Source organism: Orbicella faveolata, unplaced genomic scaffold, assembly GCF_042242905.1.
Source record: "Orbicella faveolata isolate gen_17 unplaced genomic scaffold, um_ofav_v1 contig_1, whole genome shotgun sequence".
In the NCBI taxonomy this organism is placed as follows: Eukaryota; Metazoa; Cnidaria; class Anthozoa; order Scleractinia; family Merulinidae; genus Orbicella; species Orbicella faveolata.
In genome coordinates, this window is record NW_028301536.1 from 8470611 (window position 1) to 8487500 (window position 16890).

Here is a 16890-nt window from a genome sequence, read left to right on the forward strand (position 1 = left end):
GCAAAAGCCTGTCTTAATTGGCTTCAAGCATGGCTAGCGACCATCTCGCAAGTAATATCACAAACGTTTATCTGCCACTCAGGCGTGAAATATTCATTCACAAGAACCACAATCAAGTCAACACTGACAATCATGTTTTTATAATATGCAAATGAAACCATGTGTTTTCAAATGTTAATTCGAACTGACGGGGCTTATTTTGTTTTTTGACATTCTGTTTCTATCTCGGTGCAAATATCTTTTTTGAATTTTTCAACGTCAGGGCAAGACGGCTGTCGTCTGAGTTTAGCCCTCACGGCTTCTTTCAGCACATTATGCTGAGAAAATTCAGTCATAATAAGCTGGAACTCCGCGTCAGAGACCCGGTTATCTGCCAAGGCTTTGGAAAGAAGCCAGTCAACTGTTTCACATTTCGCTATGGCAAGAGGTAACAATCTCTTGAAGCTTCTTAATCTTTGAATCAAGTTTTTTGGCACCGAGTATCAGCCCAGAAGAAAACAAAGGGAAACTGCTGCCTAATCCACCTAATGGAATTGTGGCCAGTAAGCCAACAATGAACAGAGCTGAGCCCAAGCTCGTGCTCGAAAGTACTACATCCACAAGAGCCCCAGTTAACAGACATTTTTGCTTGTTCATACTTTCTGGCAACCACCCAATAGTGGGCAACCTGGTTGTTCAGAGTGATTGAAATCTCATTGATTTTCTGCAACCGAAAGTCGGGCTGCATTTGGGGGTAGAGGGGCAAAAGCTTCAGGAGGAGCGGACAGCAAAACATTTGCAGACGACATTGTATAAAAAGCATTTAATTTATTTCTCATTCAAATTCAAGTGGCAAGCCATTGAAATCAAAGAGGTCGCCATTTTGATCTTTGACACTGAGTGTGATGCTATTCACAAAGTGGTCCATCAAACAGTCACGCAATATCTGCTGCAGGAAGCGTTATAGCTTACTTTTTCATAAGGAAAGCCTTTCATTTTAAATTTAGCCAAAACATCAGATTTTTTCCCTTTCAAAAGGTTTTTGGTTTTGTCAATCAGATCGCAGTGAATAAAGTAAGTGGATGGGCTGTTTAGCTTTTTGACATAAGTTAACACACCTAATATTATATTGGTGCCCATCAAACTGGCCAAAGCACAGCTAACTAAAGTTATTTTGTTTTTGCAAGTTTGGATTGCCCCTTGTTATTTTTAGAACGGAATGGGGTTTATTAGTTTCTAATTCTAATTTTGCTTCGTTATTATTTTCTTTCAAACTTATTGTTAGTTCTTTTATGAGGCTCTCGACAGTATAATGCCCCTGAGGTATAGAGGCAAGCATTTCACCAGACTCTTTGAAAGAGATTTGCCCCGCTTTTTTTTAGGTTATTCCATGAATTGGCAAGGCAACAAGAGATAAGTTTCATGAAATGTACTTTTGGGATTGGCTCGTCAAAGTAGACAGTTTCCCCGTTCTTTTGCGTGACAATTGTAAGGACAACCATTTTATATTGTACAAATATAATCTGTTCAAAATGTACTCATACAAGAAAATTTAAAAAAATGGCTGGAAACGCCAGAGGCAAAAACCAAAGATACCGCAGCAGAGGATAGCACGTGGGCGGTGTTCACAAAAAAAGTTTCCGAATGCAGATAAAAGCAAGTTTGTTGCTCAAGTTGAAGTTGACGAAAAACATAACGCCAGTGCAGAAATATTTTTCATAGACAGCCCTACTTCATTGCAGAGTGTTTTTGGTTTCGAGAAAAATTTTTGGAGTGAACAGCTCAAAACGGCTCTCGGTGTGGTGGGTGTGGCAGGCTTTCCTGATCAATTGTTCTCCATGAAAACAAAAACAGCATTGTCAATCCCACCTGTAGATTTCACAGAAGCGGCGCCAGGCCTTAAGAAAATCTTCAGCGGCCAGATGAACATCTACGTTACGCCCGCCAGCTACTTCGTGACAAAATTCCGCAACATATTCCAAAAAAACCAGACTCAAACACACCTCTGGGGCAGAATCAAAATGGTGGCTAGGAGGTCCACACATACAATATTGGCCTCAACAACTCAACTTTGCTGTTTTCTGTGCCACACAAAGTTGTGGAATTTCTCGCTAAATCTTTGACAGCTGGCTAACTCTGCCCCAGCAAATAAGAGCTTTCTATAAATTTCATGTGTATATCACGGTCAGGTAAATTTTGTTCCAGATGGGGGTATTCAGAACATAAGCGCTTTGCCGGGGCATCCCCCGTTCAATCAACACAATAACCCTTATGATGAAGCTTCACACAACAGAATCTGTGATGAGTTCAGAATAATTCCATTGAGCAATTTTTGCTTCACACAGGGGAAAAGCCACAGTCTTGGAAGCATATGCATCGGCGTGTCAGGGCATGGCACAATGAAAACGGGAACCTCTTATCCAGGGTTCAATAAATTCAGTGATGAAGGAGGACAAGCCTCTAAAGGAAACCTGATTTGTTTCATAGAGGCTGACACCATCGTGTCCACTTAGTATGACTGTTTCGCTCCAAAAACAGCAACCAGTTTGACGCAGATGGGCCTTTGGCACATAAATCAGTCAGTTGAAGTGTATGTTCACTGCATCTTGGGCACACAAACAAATGTAAGAAGCAGTATTCTTGGAGAAGGAGGCAGAGCGAAAGAGGCCCAGAGCGAGTTTCTAGTTTTGATGGAAAACATGATAATGATGCCCAACCTCACTCAGATCATGCAAAGATATCAGCTGGCGGTTTATGAAGCAAAAGTCAGACTCAATCTTGCTGTGTGCCCCAAGGTGTGGCTAATGTCCGTGAGCATGATCATCAACACAGAAAGCGTCGTTGGTTATAACAACAAGCTCAAACAAGCGATTCCTGGTATGAAACTCGGGGTCAACTATAAGGTGAATCTAGACACAAAAAAAGGAGGGCCATCAAAAATTAACCCTCCAAACAGCCGCCCTTCCAACCCGATTCACAAAGCCGAAACCCAGAAACCACCAAAAGAGCCTACGACCGTGGCTTCAGATAAAGAGCAAAAAATAGAGCCTGCTATACCACGACATGAAATAAACAAATTCGCCATCACTGTTGGAATGGTAGGAGTCGTGGCTTTGCTGTTCTCGGCGCTACATTAACGCTGCTTTTTGAGGTATTTTTGAACAATAAAGACAACCACCACCAAAATCAGGAGCCAGGCATTAATTGGAGTGAGTGAGTTTGAGTCGATGAATAAAGCCTTGAAAGCTTCATGGGTGAGAAGTTTTAATACAGAGGTGAACGCACCGTGGAAAATCATCCCAAATTACATGACTCCACACCTAGGCGGTTTTAAGTTCTTATTATCATGCACTAATAAAACCAAAGAACTCAATTTAAACAACATTCCTCGTTTCTATTCAGAAATTCTAAATTGTTGGGAAATGATAAAAAAAATCAAAACTGAAATGATCAGGAAAAAACAGATCCATACGATGCCATAATATGGAACAATCATGAAATAAAAATCACAACTAAGCCAATATTTTATGAGTCATGGCACAAAGCAAGTGTTACAAAAGTTAAACACCTTTTAAACCCTAATAGGGGAAAATTCCTGACGTATCAAGAATTTGTTAACCTTTTCAAAGTTAAATCTAGTTTCACTGTTTACTATGGCCTTCTCAGTGCAATTAAAAATAAATGGAAAATTTTGCCTACTGGTAGACAGAGGCAAACACGGAAACAGAACTGGTATGACAATGAAGAAAATCTTTCCAACACTGCTCTGGACAAAATAATGGTTGAGAACAAATTTCAACCATCTACCAATGAAAACAGAATTATTAGTTACGGAGTGGAGCTTTCTGAAATCCAAAAATTATATATTAAATGGCCTTTTTCTGTTACGGAAAATACAAAGTTAATAATGTTTCAGTTCAAGATAAACCACAATATCATCTACACTAAAGACAAACTTAAAGGAGCAAACATAATAGCTGATGATATATGCTATCTATGTAAACGTGAACAGCATACAATCCAGCATATGTTTTTAAAGTGCTCCCATGTAGCTTTATTTTGGAATGAATTTTTTTGAGTGGTGGTCGCAAGTCACAAGTGAAAACACTCAGTTACCAGACTCAACAGTTTTATACAGACCTACAAACCCACTCAAGCACCATCAACCCCTAAGCTTGGCTTTGTTGGTGGCAAAATACTTCATTTATAAATGTAACCTAAATGAACAATCTTTACTCTTCTTGCTGTTTAAGATACAACTTTCAGAAAGCATAATGATTGAAAGGTACATAGCAATAAAAAACAAAACTGCCAAGCTCTTTAATGAGAAATGGAAATGCCTTATATGAAAAGATTTTGTTCCAGAAATTTTGCCACCACCAACGTCTCAATAGGACAAATTAGTTTACTTACTTTGTGTCAACATTGTAATGGTTTTCAAATTTCTAATCAGTAGCACCTTGCATTAATTTATTTTTTTATGGATTGTAGTCCTCAAAGTGCTGTAGTTTTCTTTTTGCCTGGAATTTCCTTTACTCCATGTTTTATTGTACTGTAAGTGTTTGCGTCCTGAATAAATAAAATACAAATTCAGCTTTGAGTTAAACGCCTCTTTTGCTGGCAGCTTTTCCTCGCTGAACCTTTTAAAACAATCCATGTATTCGTACAGATATATCCCCTTCTTCGTGAGCAGCATTCTTTTTTCTTCGTCTTTGTACGTTTTCTGTGTGATTTTGAATGACTGGGGGTCACTGTCTTTTACAAGAGAATCCAGAAAGAAATTCACTCTATCGATGAATCTAAGATTTCCCAGTGAGAATGAAATATATTTTTCCATATTGTTTGGGATGCATTTCATTTTCCCCTACACTTTGTAGGCCAATGAACTTTATTTTTCACGGGGCATCGTAGTAGCATTTTATGAGGCTTTGGCTGCAATACATGCCTATATCATGGTTATGCACAGATATTGAGTCCAAGAACAGATCCTTGACCAGACTTTTGTTGCAAATGTAGCGGTCGATTGCACTTCTGTGTTTTTCCCAATCTTCGCGGGTCATCTATATCAGCTTTTTATCTGCCATTATCGCTCTAAGCGATTCTTCTTGAATAATACAATACAAAAACATACGTACGGCTTCCTTTCCTCTGTATGTAACGGGGCTGAATACTTCACCATCGCTTCTTACGATTATACAAGAAAACCCGCATGCCTCGTGCATCTCTGTTCTCACGGTGAAGCTTACTTCTTTTTCGCGGTTCGCAGCCTTGGATCTTTCTTAACAAACACTCAAAGTCAGCATATACCACAAAAGGCACTTTCATCTGCTTGTGGTAGTTTGTGAAAGACGCCGTTTTCCCTCTCTTTTGGCAGCTCTGTTCTTGTTGGCCTTTTCAGCAACCCTTTGCATTCGGGTGTGTGTCTTTCAAGTAGATCTTTTGTTGTGTAGCCATGCAAACAACGTTCAGAGAAATTTTTACTATTAGAATTCTTGCTTTGATCATACAAGAGTGCTGTGAACCTTTTCACATAGTGTAGTGTGTGTTCTCGCCTTCCTGGATAATCATCAAGTTTATTCTTTCAACATTGCTGCCCTTTTCGCTGATTCTGTGAACAATAGCATGGTCTTTCTCCCAACCAAATACATTTATGGCCAGATTTGGGTTTTGCATCTCAAGTTTATCAATCTGTGAAACTGGTGTTGGGAAATTTATTCCTGTGAAATTCAGGCTGTCTTCTGTTGGATAACTACTGGGTCTGATCGGATTTTTACCTCTTGGTGCTGGAAATAGATGAGCACGGAGTGACCATCTCAGACACTGGTTCTCTCTGTTTTGTATGGTAAGGATTTCTTTCTTATTTTGTAGCTTTTTTGGCAGTAGCATGTAGCTTCCTCCATGAAATGGTTTGTATTGAGCTACGTTAACAACGTTGTTATAATACCTTCTATAACCCATCCAGACCCTCTTTGAGACTGTTTCCAGTTCACCTTTCACTTCATCAATGAAGTCATTAAATTCGTTGTTTATCATTGCTTCATTGTTTATGTTAAAAATTGCAGGATTCCTCTGAAAGAAATAATGCTCGATGTATTGTTGTTCATTTATATCTCTGATTATTGAAAACTTAACAAGTCCAAACTGTGTTTTAACACTCCAAGCTTGCTATTTCATTTTCAATCAAATTAGTCAACATTCTTTTTGTTTTTCGCGCAAATTGCAGAAGATCACCTTTGTATGGATAACCTTCTGGAATGTTCATTCTCCACGCACGAAGCCATCCATTGAAATTATTTCTAACTAAATCAAAATAGATGTATTTCTCTCATGCATCCCTCTCAGGTGCAATAGGCCTCCTTTGCCTTTGATTTTCCTCTTGTGAAACCAATCCATAGAACAATTCCAACATGTCTGATAAAAGTCTTGCAGGAGCCATGGTTGTTATACCAAGGTAACATTTTTTCTATAATAGAAAATAATTCTGTTACTGTTCGGGTGGCAATGCATATGCCTGCCTGAGTTTGCATCTCATTGCATGTGCCGCACACATATATAATGAGGTTTCTGTTGCTTTTTGTCATCGGGTTTTTTCATATTTACCATGCTTATGTGCCACTTATCGTCAGCCAGCAAAGCATGCAAGACGGCTAACGATAAGTAGCACATAAACCCAGTAAAAATGGAAAAAACCCCAATGACAAAAAGTAACAGAACCCTCATTATATGTGTGTATAGAAAAGATAGTTTTGCTCACCTGGAGGTGTAATTCACACAACTATACATCAAATCTGTTTGTTGCTGGTCGAGCACCATTCAAAAGCTGACAGGTTTGTTTGTTTTTCTAGCACCAGGCTCTTCCTGCCAATCAGTGTCTCCAACTCTTGAAGTGGTCAGGTCTCGCTATTTTCGGTAATTTTGTTTAATTTTGTCAATTACAAGTTCTAAACATCAAATTGGCAGAATTGGCAGAGCAAGAGTTTTTCATTTGCAAAATCAGGGCCACATAACGAATGAGAATGATTTTCCAGCTGTGTAAATGACATTTTTTTGATATAAACTGAGATAAATTAGCAAAAAAGTTGGGCCGTCATTTTTCAAATTTTCCCAAATGCAAACCAATTTAATCCTCTCCAGTTTTGTCCATCCATGTCCTTTCTTGGCTTTCCTGTGTTTTGTTTGAGTTCCTCTATAGTTTTGAACCGTTATAGTGATATTTTAGTTAATCAAATGATCATTTGATCAGTGCTGAAATTGCCTAAAATTGTGTGACCTAGTGCCACTATAATTATGATCAAATTCTTGATCACATTTACATGCATAATACGACTTTTATCAACCAGTTAGTTATCTCCATACGTTGTAATGGTTGTGAATTCATCCATCACCAGAAATCAGGGACATTTCTAGTCTGCAAATAATCCATATTCACACAGAGTCAAGAAAAACCTTGTGGTGATTGCTGAGAGGGCCTGGGTATCAGAACTCATCCATGAGAATCTGGTACTAGGAACATGGTGTTTTTATTTTGAATGGCGCTTGATCGAACATGAACAGATTTGACGTATATTTGTGTGAATTACACCTCCAGGTGAGCAAAACTATCTTCTCTATGTCTTAATTAGTATTTTGTTACAGTCCGACTTGATCCGAGTTGATCCGACGCAAACTAGCAATCCGAGTTGATCCAGTGCGACTTTTGTACCTGCCTGATGTAACATGTAATATTTCACTCAAACATTGTTTTCAGCCCATTGATCATGACAAACAGAAAGAAAGTTTGGTCCAAAATATTGTAGCAATTTTTGGTTACAGTGAATTATCACTTGATAGTTTACTGTATCAAACATATCAAATTATCATTGAAAAATTTGTATGGATGCACGAAAATTCCTCCAAAAATCCCGAAAAGCCACTGCAGTTATCTCATCGAAATTCATTGGCATTACTTTTGCACAATGCTGTATAATTCTTTTCTTTGGTGATGTGATCATGAAATATGAGGGAGGACGTGATTTCCAATTCACAGTCCTTCCTCTGACTGTCAGCTGGTCGACTTCTTTCAATAATTAGAAAATGTGTACATGTTGTACAAGGATATTTTTACAACAAAGCTTACGAAATGATGCTCCCTGTGTGAAGCGAACAAAGGTGTCAGATCTGTGTGAAATGAGAATTCATAATAAATACAATTCATTTGTTTCATTTGGCATTCTCTGCTTACTCCATGTGTACCTACAGTGTAAGTGACTTAATTTTCTTCTTACCTGTACATAGGTTTGGTAGTGTATTTTTATGGGATAGTGGATCTTCAGTGGGTAGTATTGATGGCCATAATAAAAGTATAAATGCAGTGGACTACAAGCCCACTCGACCATTCCGCATCTGCACTGCCAGTGAAGATAAAGAAGTTGGCTTCTTTGAAGGACCACCTTTCAAGTTTCATCATTTTTCCAAGGTTGGTTCAAAATAATAATACATCATATTGCAATAAACAGTCAAACCTCTTCTTATGGATACCACATTATACAGACACCTCCATATTATGGACACCCAGCTGTGACCATTTGGTGTACTGTAGAGGTTTGACTGTATTTGGTTTCACGAGTTACACTTTACATCCTTGGTGAAAATATTTTGAAGATCTTCAAGCTAATTGAAGGCTTTCGTGCAAAAAGGGCATATATAACATTTTGGGCCGATTTTTATTTTTTGCAAGATCAAGCTAATTTCTGGCTAATTTTGTTTAATTGCTTTTGTTCCTTTGCACTTCATTTTTGAGAAATAGCAAATGCAAAAAATTCAGTTTTCCAAGGGTATCTCTTGGAGATCTTTCGTTGAGTGAAAAACAAAAGAAACCTTTGTTTTGCTGAACGATGAAGTCACCGAAGCGTGGTATTTGCCGTTAGTTTTATTATGCATATAATAACGCAATTCTCTTACTGTCGCTTCGTTAGCGCAAGCGAATAAGGCGCTGAACGGGCCGGATTCGAGTTTGTTTTGTCGTGACACTGGTTTGATATGAGGCTGGTTGCTTTTTTTTTCCAGTCTATTTCTCTACTTCTTTCAGAAATCAAAACATCTATTTTTAAAAAAATCGTGCTGTTGAAGCTGCTAAAAGTAAGTGTATAAGTTCATGCCGCGTCAAAATCCACCTTCAAAGGATTCGCTCCAAAAGATGCCACTCGGAAAACTAAGTTTTTTTGCACACGTTATTTCTCAAAAACAAAGCGCAAATCAACAAAAACAATTATGCAACAATGCTTTTCATGTCAAAGCAAGTCAGTCTGAAAGTGAAGAATGATCATCGCAGTAAATTTTCCAATTTAAGCAATTGGAAAGAAGAAGCCTGAAAAAAAAATCAGGGCTTCAACGGGATTCGAACCCGTGACCTCTGCGATACCGGTGCGATGCTCTACCAACTGAGCTATGAAGCTCAGTTGGTAGAGCATCGCACCGGTATCGCAGAGGTCACGGGTTCGAATCCCGTTGAAGCCCTGATTTTTTTTTCAGGCTTCCTCTTTCCAATTGCTTAAATTGGAGAATTTACTGCGATGATCATTCTTCACTTTCATCTACAACCGCAGTTCATATATGATTTATTTCATATAAACTTCACAACAAGTCAGTCTGCCAATTATTAGCTCGATCCTGCAAAAAATAAAAATTGGCCCAAACTGCTCTATACGCCCTTTTTGCAAGAAAAAGCCTTCAATTATAAGGAGCTTCAGAGATTAACGATCTTTGAAGATCCTATCTAGGATCTTTACCAGATCTTTAAAAATTCTTGCCAGGGTCCTTAACAGATATTTTGTATTCTTGTCAGGATCTGTAAGGATCTTTAAAGATATCTATGAAGATGCTCAAAGATTTTGCTCAAAGATCTTGGTAGATCTGATCCTTGCAAACATCTGTACTAAATGTTCAGATTGTTTAAGTTTAATTAGCTTTTAGGAGAGAGGTTTGCTAATATAAAAATATTTTGAGCAGTAAAAGAATGAACTTTATATCATTCCATTCCTTTTCTTGTTTGGCAGGGCCATACCAACTTTGTGAATTGTGTGAAGTACTCCCCAGATGGTGAACATTTTGTGTCAGGTGGTGCAGATGGACAGGTAGAAATTTTTCCCTTTATTTTAGCAATTTGTAAGTAATTACTCAAAAATCCTTACATTACACTAAGATGATATTATGTAAATATGTACTATGCTTTATCTTGCTCACCACCTTTAGATCTTCCTTAGCTGGAAGCCACTTTAATTGTTTATTTTCTGTTTGGGAGCCTTATAACCCACACACTCACTGTACTGTTCTGTAGATCACCAATGCAAGAAGTACAATGTATATTGTTAACATCAAAAATGATAGGGAGTACTTCACAGTATATATTCCATACGCAGGCTTTCTAATAGGCAATAAAAAACAACAATTTGCGACTTTTTCTTGCCTGGCAATGCAATACATGTACACTGGAACCCTGCCTTACATTCACCCCATTAATATGGCCACCATTATTACGGCTACATGTTGCTGACCAGTTTAATGGGGTTCCATTGTACATGTAAATTATGTATCGTGCAATTTTTTCCTGAGCTATTTTACGCTTATTTTACTAGTTCTCTAAGGAAGAAAAACACTTTTGTGTTTCTCCATAGGAACAATAATCAAACATGCATAAATTGAGATTAAAAAGACTTGTGGTGCTTTTAAATATTTCACGCTCATTGACAGGCCAGGCTGGTATCCTTCATTTTGTGTGTTGACGTTTCTTGTAAAGTTTCTCAGTCTTAAGTGTGCTTCCAGGATTTGGAAGCAAGCTGCGATTGATCTAATGTAAACAGCTGTTTGTTGCAGCATCTCGACGTCCATGTTGGAGGAAGGATTGGCATTACAAACCCATGTCAAGAGCCTCTGAATAGGAGGCTAGATTACATGGTTTTGACTCTACTTATGATCAGTTTAGTGGTGGGAATTTTAATGCCAAACCAAAGCAAAGTACAATTAGAAATTACTTTCTTTCATGTATAGTACTTTTAATAATTTACAGTCAAGTTCTTCCAATGCATAAATTGCCCATGCATGAGGATCATAAATTTCATTCCTGTGGAATACATTGTAGGTTTACATGCAATCAAGTTATAATAAGTTACACTAAGCAGGAGTTGGATTGGAATTGCTTGATGTACAGTATGTACTTGTATATATGTATGTGTATAGTATCTTCAGTAGTTAATAGAAACAAGATGGTACCTGAAACTTTACTACCTATTTCACTTTGGTTGATATCATCACACAAACTCTGACATTGGGATTTCTTTCCTACATCTACATATAAATAGTCCATTTATAAACTATAAAGTTTCTGTCTACAGTAATACCAATTAAAGCTGTAATGTTTTTGTAGATTTTCCTTTTCAATGGTAAAACAGGAGAGGAAACCTGCTCTCTGGGTGGAGGGAAAGCTCACAAGGGTGGCATCTATGGAGTAAGTACTGGAGACACATGTACTATTAGGGTTAAGTCATACTACATGTATCAATTCCTAATTCAAAACAGAACAGCCCAATAGTCCAGTTTCGAATTCGCCATGACCGCTGATTAAAAGCACTGACAACGCATTTGCACAGGGTTAGCCTCGACCTAAAACAAAATATTCGCGGGAAGGTGCCACAAATTTGAAAATTAAACAATACACAAAGCTGTAAACAGGTCATCTCGCTGGAATTTGTGAATATTTTACTTTAGGTCGAGGCTAACCCTGTGCAAATGCGTTCTCAGTGCTCTTAATCAGCGGTCATGGCGAATTCGAAACTGGACTATTGAGGCCTGCATCCGCCCATCTTGACTGAACCAGCTTGCTCAGCAAGGGGTTTAAATATTACACTGTGTAATATTGCGGTCGGCGTTCATCCCAAACGATTTTCTGACGAGAAATTCATCAGCTTTAAGGCCTCTGGAGCCCAATGTTTAACCAAGATTTTATCGCTTTTTTTCTGTAAATGAACGTGAACACATGTGTGATCGGTCAATGCTTGTCTTGTATCCGGCGGGTCTAAAATAGTGGTAGCTGGTCACTGGTAACTGGCGACTGGTAACTGGCGAATGGTAAGTGGCGACTCATACCTGGCGACTGGTAACTAGTGACTGGTAGCTGGTCACCGGTAGCTGGTCGCTGATAACTTATGACTGGTAACTGGTTACTGATCACTTGAAACTGGTCACTGGTAATTGTTGACTGGTAACTGGTGACTGGTGACTGGTAGCTGGTCACTGATAGCTGGTAACTTGTGACTAGTAACTGGTGACTGATCACTTGAAACTGGTGACTGGTAACTGGTGAGTGGTGTCTGATAGACTAGATACAGTGAAATGTCCCTTACTACCGATGCAGTACACTAAGCACAGATGCAGCACACTAAGGGTACCTTACTTCACTAAGCATACTGTGACAACTTAGAAAAAAATATTATTTGTCCACACACGCGTTTTTTTCTTTCGGTTCCTATTTATTTTTTACTGTAAATTTTGCTATTTTAAATACGAAGTGAAGTGAAGTTTTCATCCATGATTCCTTTTTTCGTCATCCTCTCAATTTAATATTCAAAGGTAAATGGTAGTGGTTGGCGGGTAGTGGGTGGTCATATTTCGCCAGGGTTGTAATAAGATCGCACGGCACTGAATATTTGATATATTGAATTGTTTTAGGTACATGTATTACTTACTGTTAACGGTTGGTTGGGGTCTACTGTTATGAAAGAGAATGTTTATTGATTTATGTTCTTTTTTGTTGGAATTAAAGTTTTTGTAAATTGATTGGCAGTAATGCGTTTTGGTCCCCCTACCAAACCTAACCTACCTAACCCAAATTCCAGTAACCAGTTACCGGTCACCAGTGACGTACCATACCAGTCACAAGTTACCAGTGACCAGTGACCAGGTACCAGTACCAGTCACCAGCTACCAGTATTTTTAGCCCTGCCGTCTTGTATCTTGCTTTCTGCGGTAGTCAGCAGTGTCGCCAGTTCGTTTGTGCTTTCACATTCTCGTCTGTCCCCTCTAGAAAACCCCCCAATGCCCTCAGAATTCCAATCATAAGTACCCCCATGCCTTTGGATTTCCAGTTCAATGAACCCCCCTTTTCCTCGGAATCCCAAAAAGCCGCCTCTGATATAGGTTGAGCACGCTACTAACAGTTGGTTTCTTCCTGTCAGTTATCGTGGAGTCCAGACAACAAGTTTCTCCTCAGTGCATCAGCAGACAAGACTGCAAAAATATGGGATATAGCTGCCAACACTTGCTCCACGTTAGTACTACATGTATTTAAGAAAAAGGTTTACACTGTACTATAAAAGTGTGAAATTGACTACAAAACACTTTCGAATTCAGTCATGGTGTGTTATGGATTTACATTCAGCGAAGCTAAAATGATTTGGACCTCATTAGATGGAAAATATCACAGCAAGTTAAATTCAGAAGATTTTAATATTAACTGAATGGATGGTAATCATTGAGCAAGCAACTCATTAGTTATTGATTATTTGCAAATGGTCAATGAGCAATCAATTACTAATCGATGACCAAGGGGCATCAAGCGCCAGCCTGATGGGCCTCTAAACTTGAATGTCGACCTCGTGTTTTCATCTGGGGGAGCAGAAAGACTCTTAGTAAGTAAATATTTCATAACAGCTTGCCAAGTGCAAGGGAACATATCAGCCTTAAAGTTCCTGGATCCTAAATAATCTCAAATTTAAAGGCATAGCCACTTGCTGAAGAGAAACGTGGTTATCCTCAGCTAAGATTTGAAGATTATCCTTCTTTTAGGGAGTTTACCTTTGGAAATGAGCTTGAGCATCAGCAGCTTGGATGCCTTTGGCAGGGTGAATACCTCCTTACTATCGCCCTGTCGGGAAATGTCAACTATTTGGATGCCAACAATCCTTCTTCCCCTATCAGGATTATTAAGGTAGCTTACACATCATAAATAGCCCAAAGAAAATATGCACGCTGATTAGTTTAAAATCTTCCGCTTTCTATGACTCAATAGAAACACAGAACTAGCACGAGCTGTTGATGTGACGATGGCAAGAGCAAATAGAATTAACGTTTTTATGATCAAAGTAAACAAGTTGTTTTTCTTTTTTTCATTGCGGAATTTAAAAAAAAAAAATAAAATAGAGAACAAGTTCTTCATGTTTCTATCGAGTTATAGCAACACTCGTGCAAGTTTGGGAGAACTCGAAAAAGCTGTGGAAACACTTGCCTAACAGCTCGTGTTCCCACACGACCCACAGCATTTCTCGATCTCTCAAACTTTCACCTGTATTTCTGTAACTCGATAGAAATACGGTACATGTTTTCTATTTCCTTAATGTTATATAATGCTCACATTATTTAGAGGGATTCTGAGCTAGTCAAAAGTAAGCTGGCAATCTCATCCTCTGTCTGTTAAGCTATTCACAAAGATAGTAAATATTCGCATATCACAAGATCACCTAGAGCAGCTAATTGTGGATAACGTTAATTAAAGTCAAATTAAACAAAAACAAGTTTATGTGCTGTACATGTAACAGTTTGTTTCAGTTCAGTTTTTGGACATGTTCTCTTTTGACTTATTAAGGACGTACGCACAAACATTTTCAGTCAATATATATTTTTTAAATTTTCACTGCAGTCAGATAATGAGTTACTTGTCAGAAATGCACAAAGAAATTGGGGGTCACCGACTTCGTTTCAGAGATAAAGCGTGTGGAAAACTACCCTGATGTTACTAAGTAAAAACTTGGCGCACGTAATTCAGCATTGTCTACAGGGGTTTATAGTTAAAAATATCGAAGGTGAGCCAACGGAGGCAAACGGTCTTAGTCATATTTTGTAGACGTGGGTCTGTTGCGTAAATAATTCCAAATGTTACCCACGTTTTAACAAAACTTAACCCTTCAAGAGACATTTGAAAGCGCCGCGAAGAGCTAAAACTAACAGAATTCGATGGTGCATTTGGCAAAAAATTCAAACTTCCAATTGATAGATTTGAATTTGCGTGCACAGTAAGGATGCGCCGAAACAATTAGCCCGTATTTCAGCGTTTCAACATTTTCGACAGAGCTGTTAAACATACTTTTTTCTAGAAACTTGTATATGAAACTCACAAGTAGACATCTTTGTTTGCATCTCTCTGCAGAATTGAGAGCTTAATATAATTATTTTGTGAATTACTTGTAATATATTCTTGAATGCGTGAATTTGCATTATGGCCTTTCATACATATAGATTAATAGATCTTGACTATACAAATATTTTGGCTTGTAGGTTATCAACTTCTTTTAAAAGTTTCTTTATATTCACCCAACTGATTTGAGTTTTTGTTGCAGAAGTAGTTTAAGAACAATAAACAGTTCCAAATAAATTATGTATTTGCCGCGCGTAATAACAATTAATATTCAATGCTGATTGATCTCACCCTCTCCCTTTTAAACATGGAATTGAAAACTTTTGCTTTCGTAAAGGATAAGTTGATTGTAAAGCACAGAAACGTCATGTTAAGCATATTCCAAATTAGAATTACATGAAGTGTTAAAATATTTGACCCTGTGAACAACCAAGTCAAGTGGAAAGGAAAGTCTGGCAGTTACCAACCGACTTTCCTCTATTCTGTGTACATGTACAGTGTAGATCAGAGTCATAAATATTCAAGAGGAGCTATTTATTTCATACTTACTGAGATGTTCGCACAGAATCGATCGCATGAAAAACTCATACGGAAATTTCTTCATCCAATCACAATTGCGAAACGACTTTCTCACACGTGGGAAAAGCGTTTCATCCAATCACAAATCATCTGTCAAAATGAATCAGTCAGTTCGCAACGCGTTCACGTTGTTGTTGACGCCCCTTCGGTCTTCATTCACAGAAGTTTGTAGCGTTTCCACAAGTTCACTCCAGTTTTCTGGCAAATTAGCTATAACCCACAGACAATGGCGGAAAGTTCGAATTGGTTTATCGCTTTAGGTAAACCCATTAAAAAGTACATCCAGGAACAGCAGAACAGAAGGACTCGAGCAAAAACCCGACGAGACGTTAAGGTTAGCTTGCTTAGCGAATTCCTCAAACAAAAGGAAGAGGTAAGAAAAGTTTTGAAGAGGGCAAATATGCCGTAAGCATTATCGAGTTTTAAGAGTTTTACCAAGGAAATTTCTGGAAGCTCGAGGCAAACGACTTAAAAAAAATCAAGGAAAGGGAAACAAATCAAACGCAGCTGAAGCGTTGACTGTTGACCAGGTAAACATTCTGTACGAAATATATTACACTAGGTTTCTGAAGAAGTGACAAAGTGCTTGCACTAAGACGGAATAAAAAAATATCTTGACATTTGTTCTGCCAAATGGCGGGTGAAAAATTTGAGGGTGAAAATCTCAGTAAGTATAAAATAAACAAATTACAGCATGGAAAGTGCTTTGTACGGTATCTACGCACTCGCTGTTTTTGTACACTCACTCGTTCGTTTTCTGATACAAAAGCAACTCGTGCGTAAATACCCTACGCGCGCACTTTACATGAAGCAATCTATATATCTATATGTTTGTTTTGTTTGGTAGTACTGGATCGACCTTTGAAACTTTCTTTTTCTTTTTTCTCCAGGGCCATAATAAGAACATTTTGTCCCTTGCATCTTCTAAAGATGGCTCAACTCTGTACTCTGGAAGCTTTGATAGTCGTATTTGTATCCTGGCTTGTACTCAAACTGTGAGAAAATACTAACTGCATTCAATCTTGATATGTGTACGAATGTCTAGGGTACAGGTACTTTTAAGAGCAGAATTACTCTAAACACTTATGAATTAATTGCTAGTGTAATTAATAAATTAAACTTACGCAATTAAAAGAAATGCCCATCAGTACAAACCTAACTAAGATTTG

General features: G+C 38.2%; 1 protein-coding gene and 1 pseudogene across 1 annotated transcript in view; one reads left to right on the plus strand and one right to left on the minus strand.

Annotated features, from left to right (window-relative positions):
• LOC110056909 (WD repeat-containing protein 1-B-like) overlaps positions 1 to 16890 on the plus strand; it is a 48162-nt gene that overhangs the window by 23371 nt on the left and 7901 nt on the right. The window contains exons 5-10 of the mRNA XM_020763464.2: positions 8254 to 8434; positions 10014 to 10091; positions 11381 to 11461; positions 13188 to 13279; positions 13798 to 13939; positions 16612 to 16693. Coding sequence (XP_020619123.2) covers positions 8254 to 8434; positions 10014 to 10091; positions 11381 to 11461; positions 13188 to 13279; positions 13798 to 13939; positions 16612 to 16693 — 656 coding nt within the window. The remainder of the gene's footprint in view (positions 1 to 8253; positions 8435 to 10013; positions 10092 to 11380; positions 11462 to 13187; positions 13280 to 13797; positions 13940 to 16611; positions 16694 to 16890) is intronic.
• LOC149117930 (uncharacterized) lies at positions 5276 to 6415 on the minus strand (annotated as a pseudogene).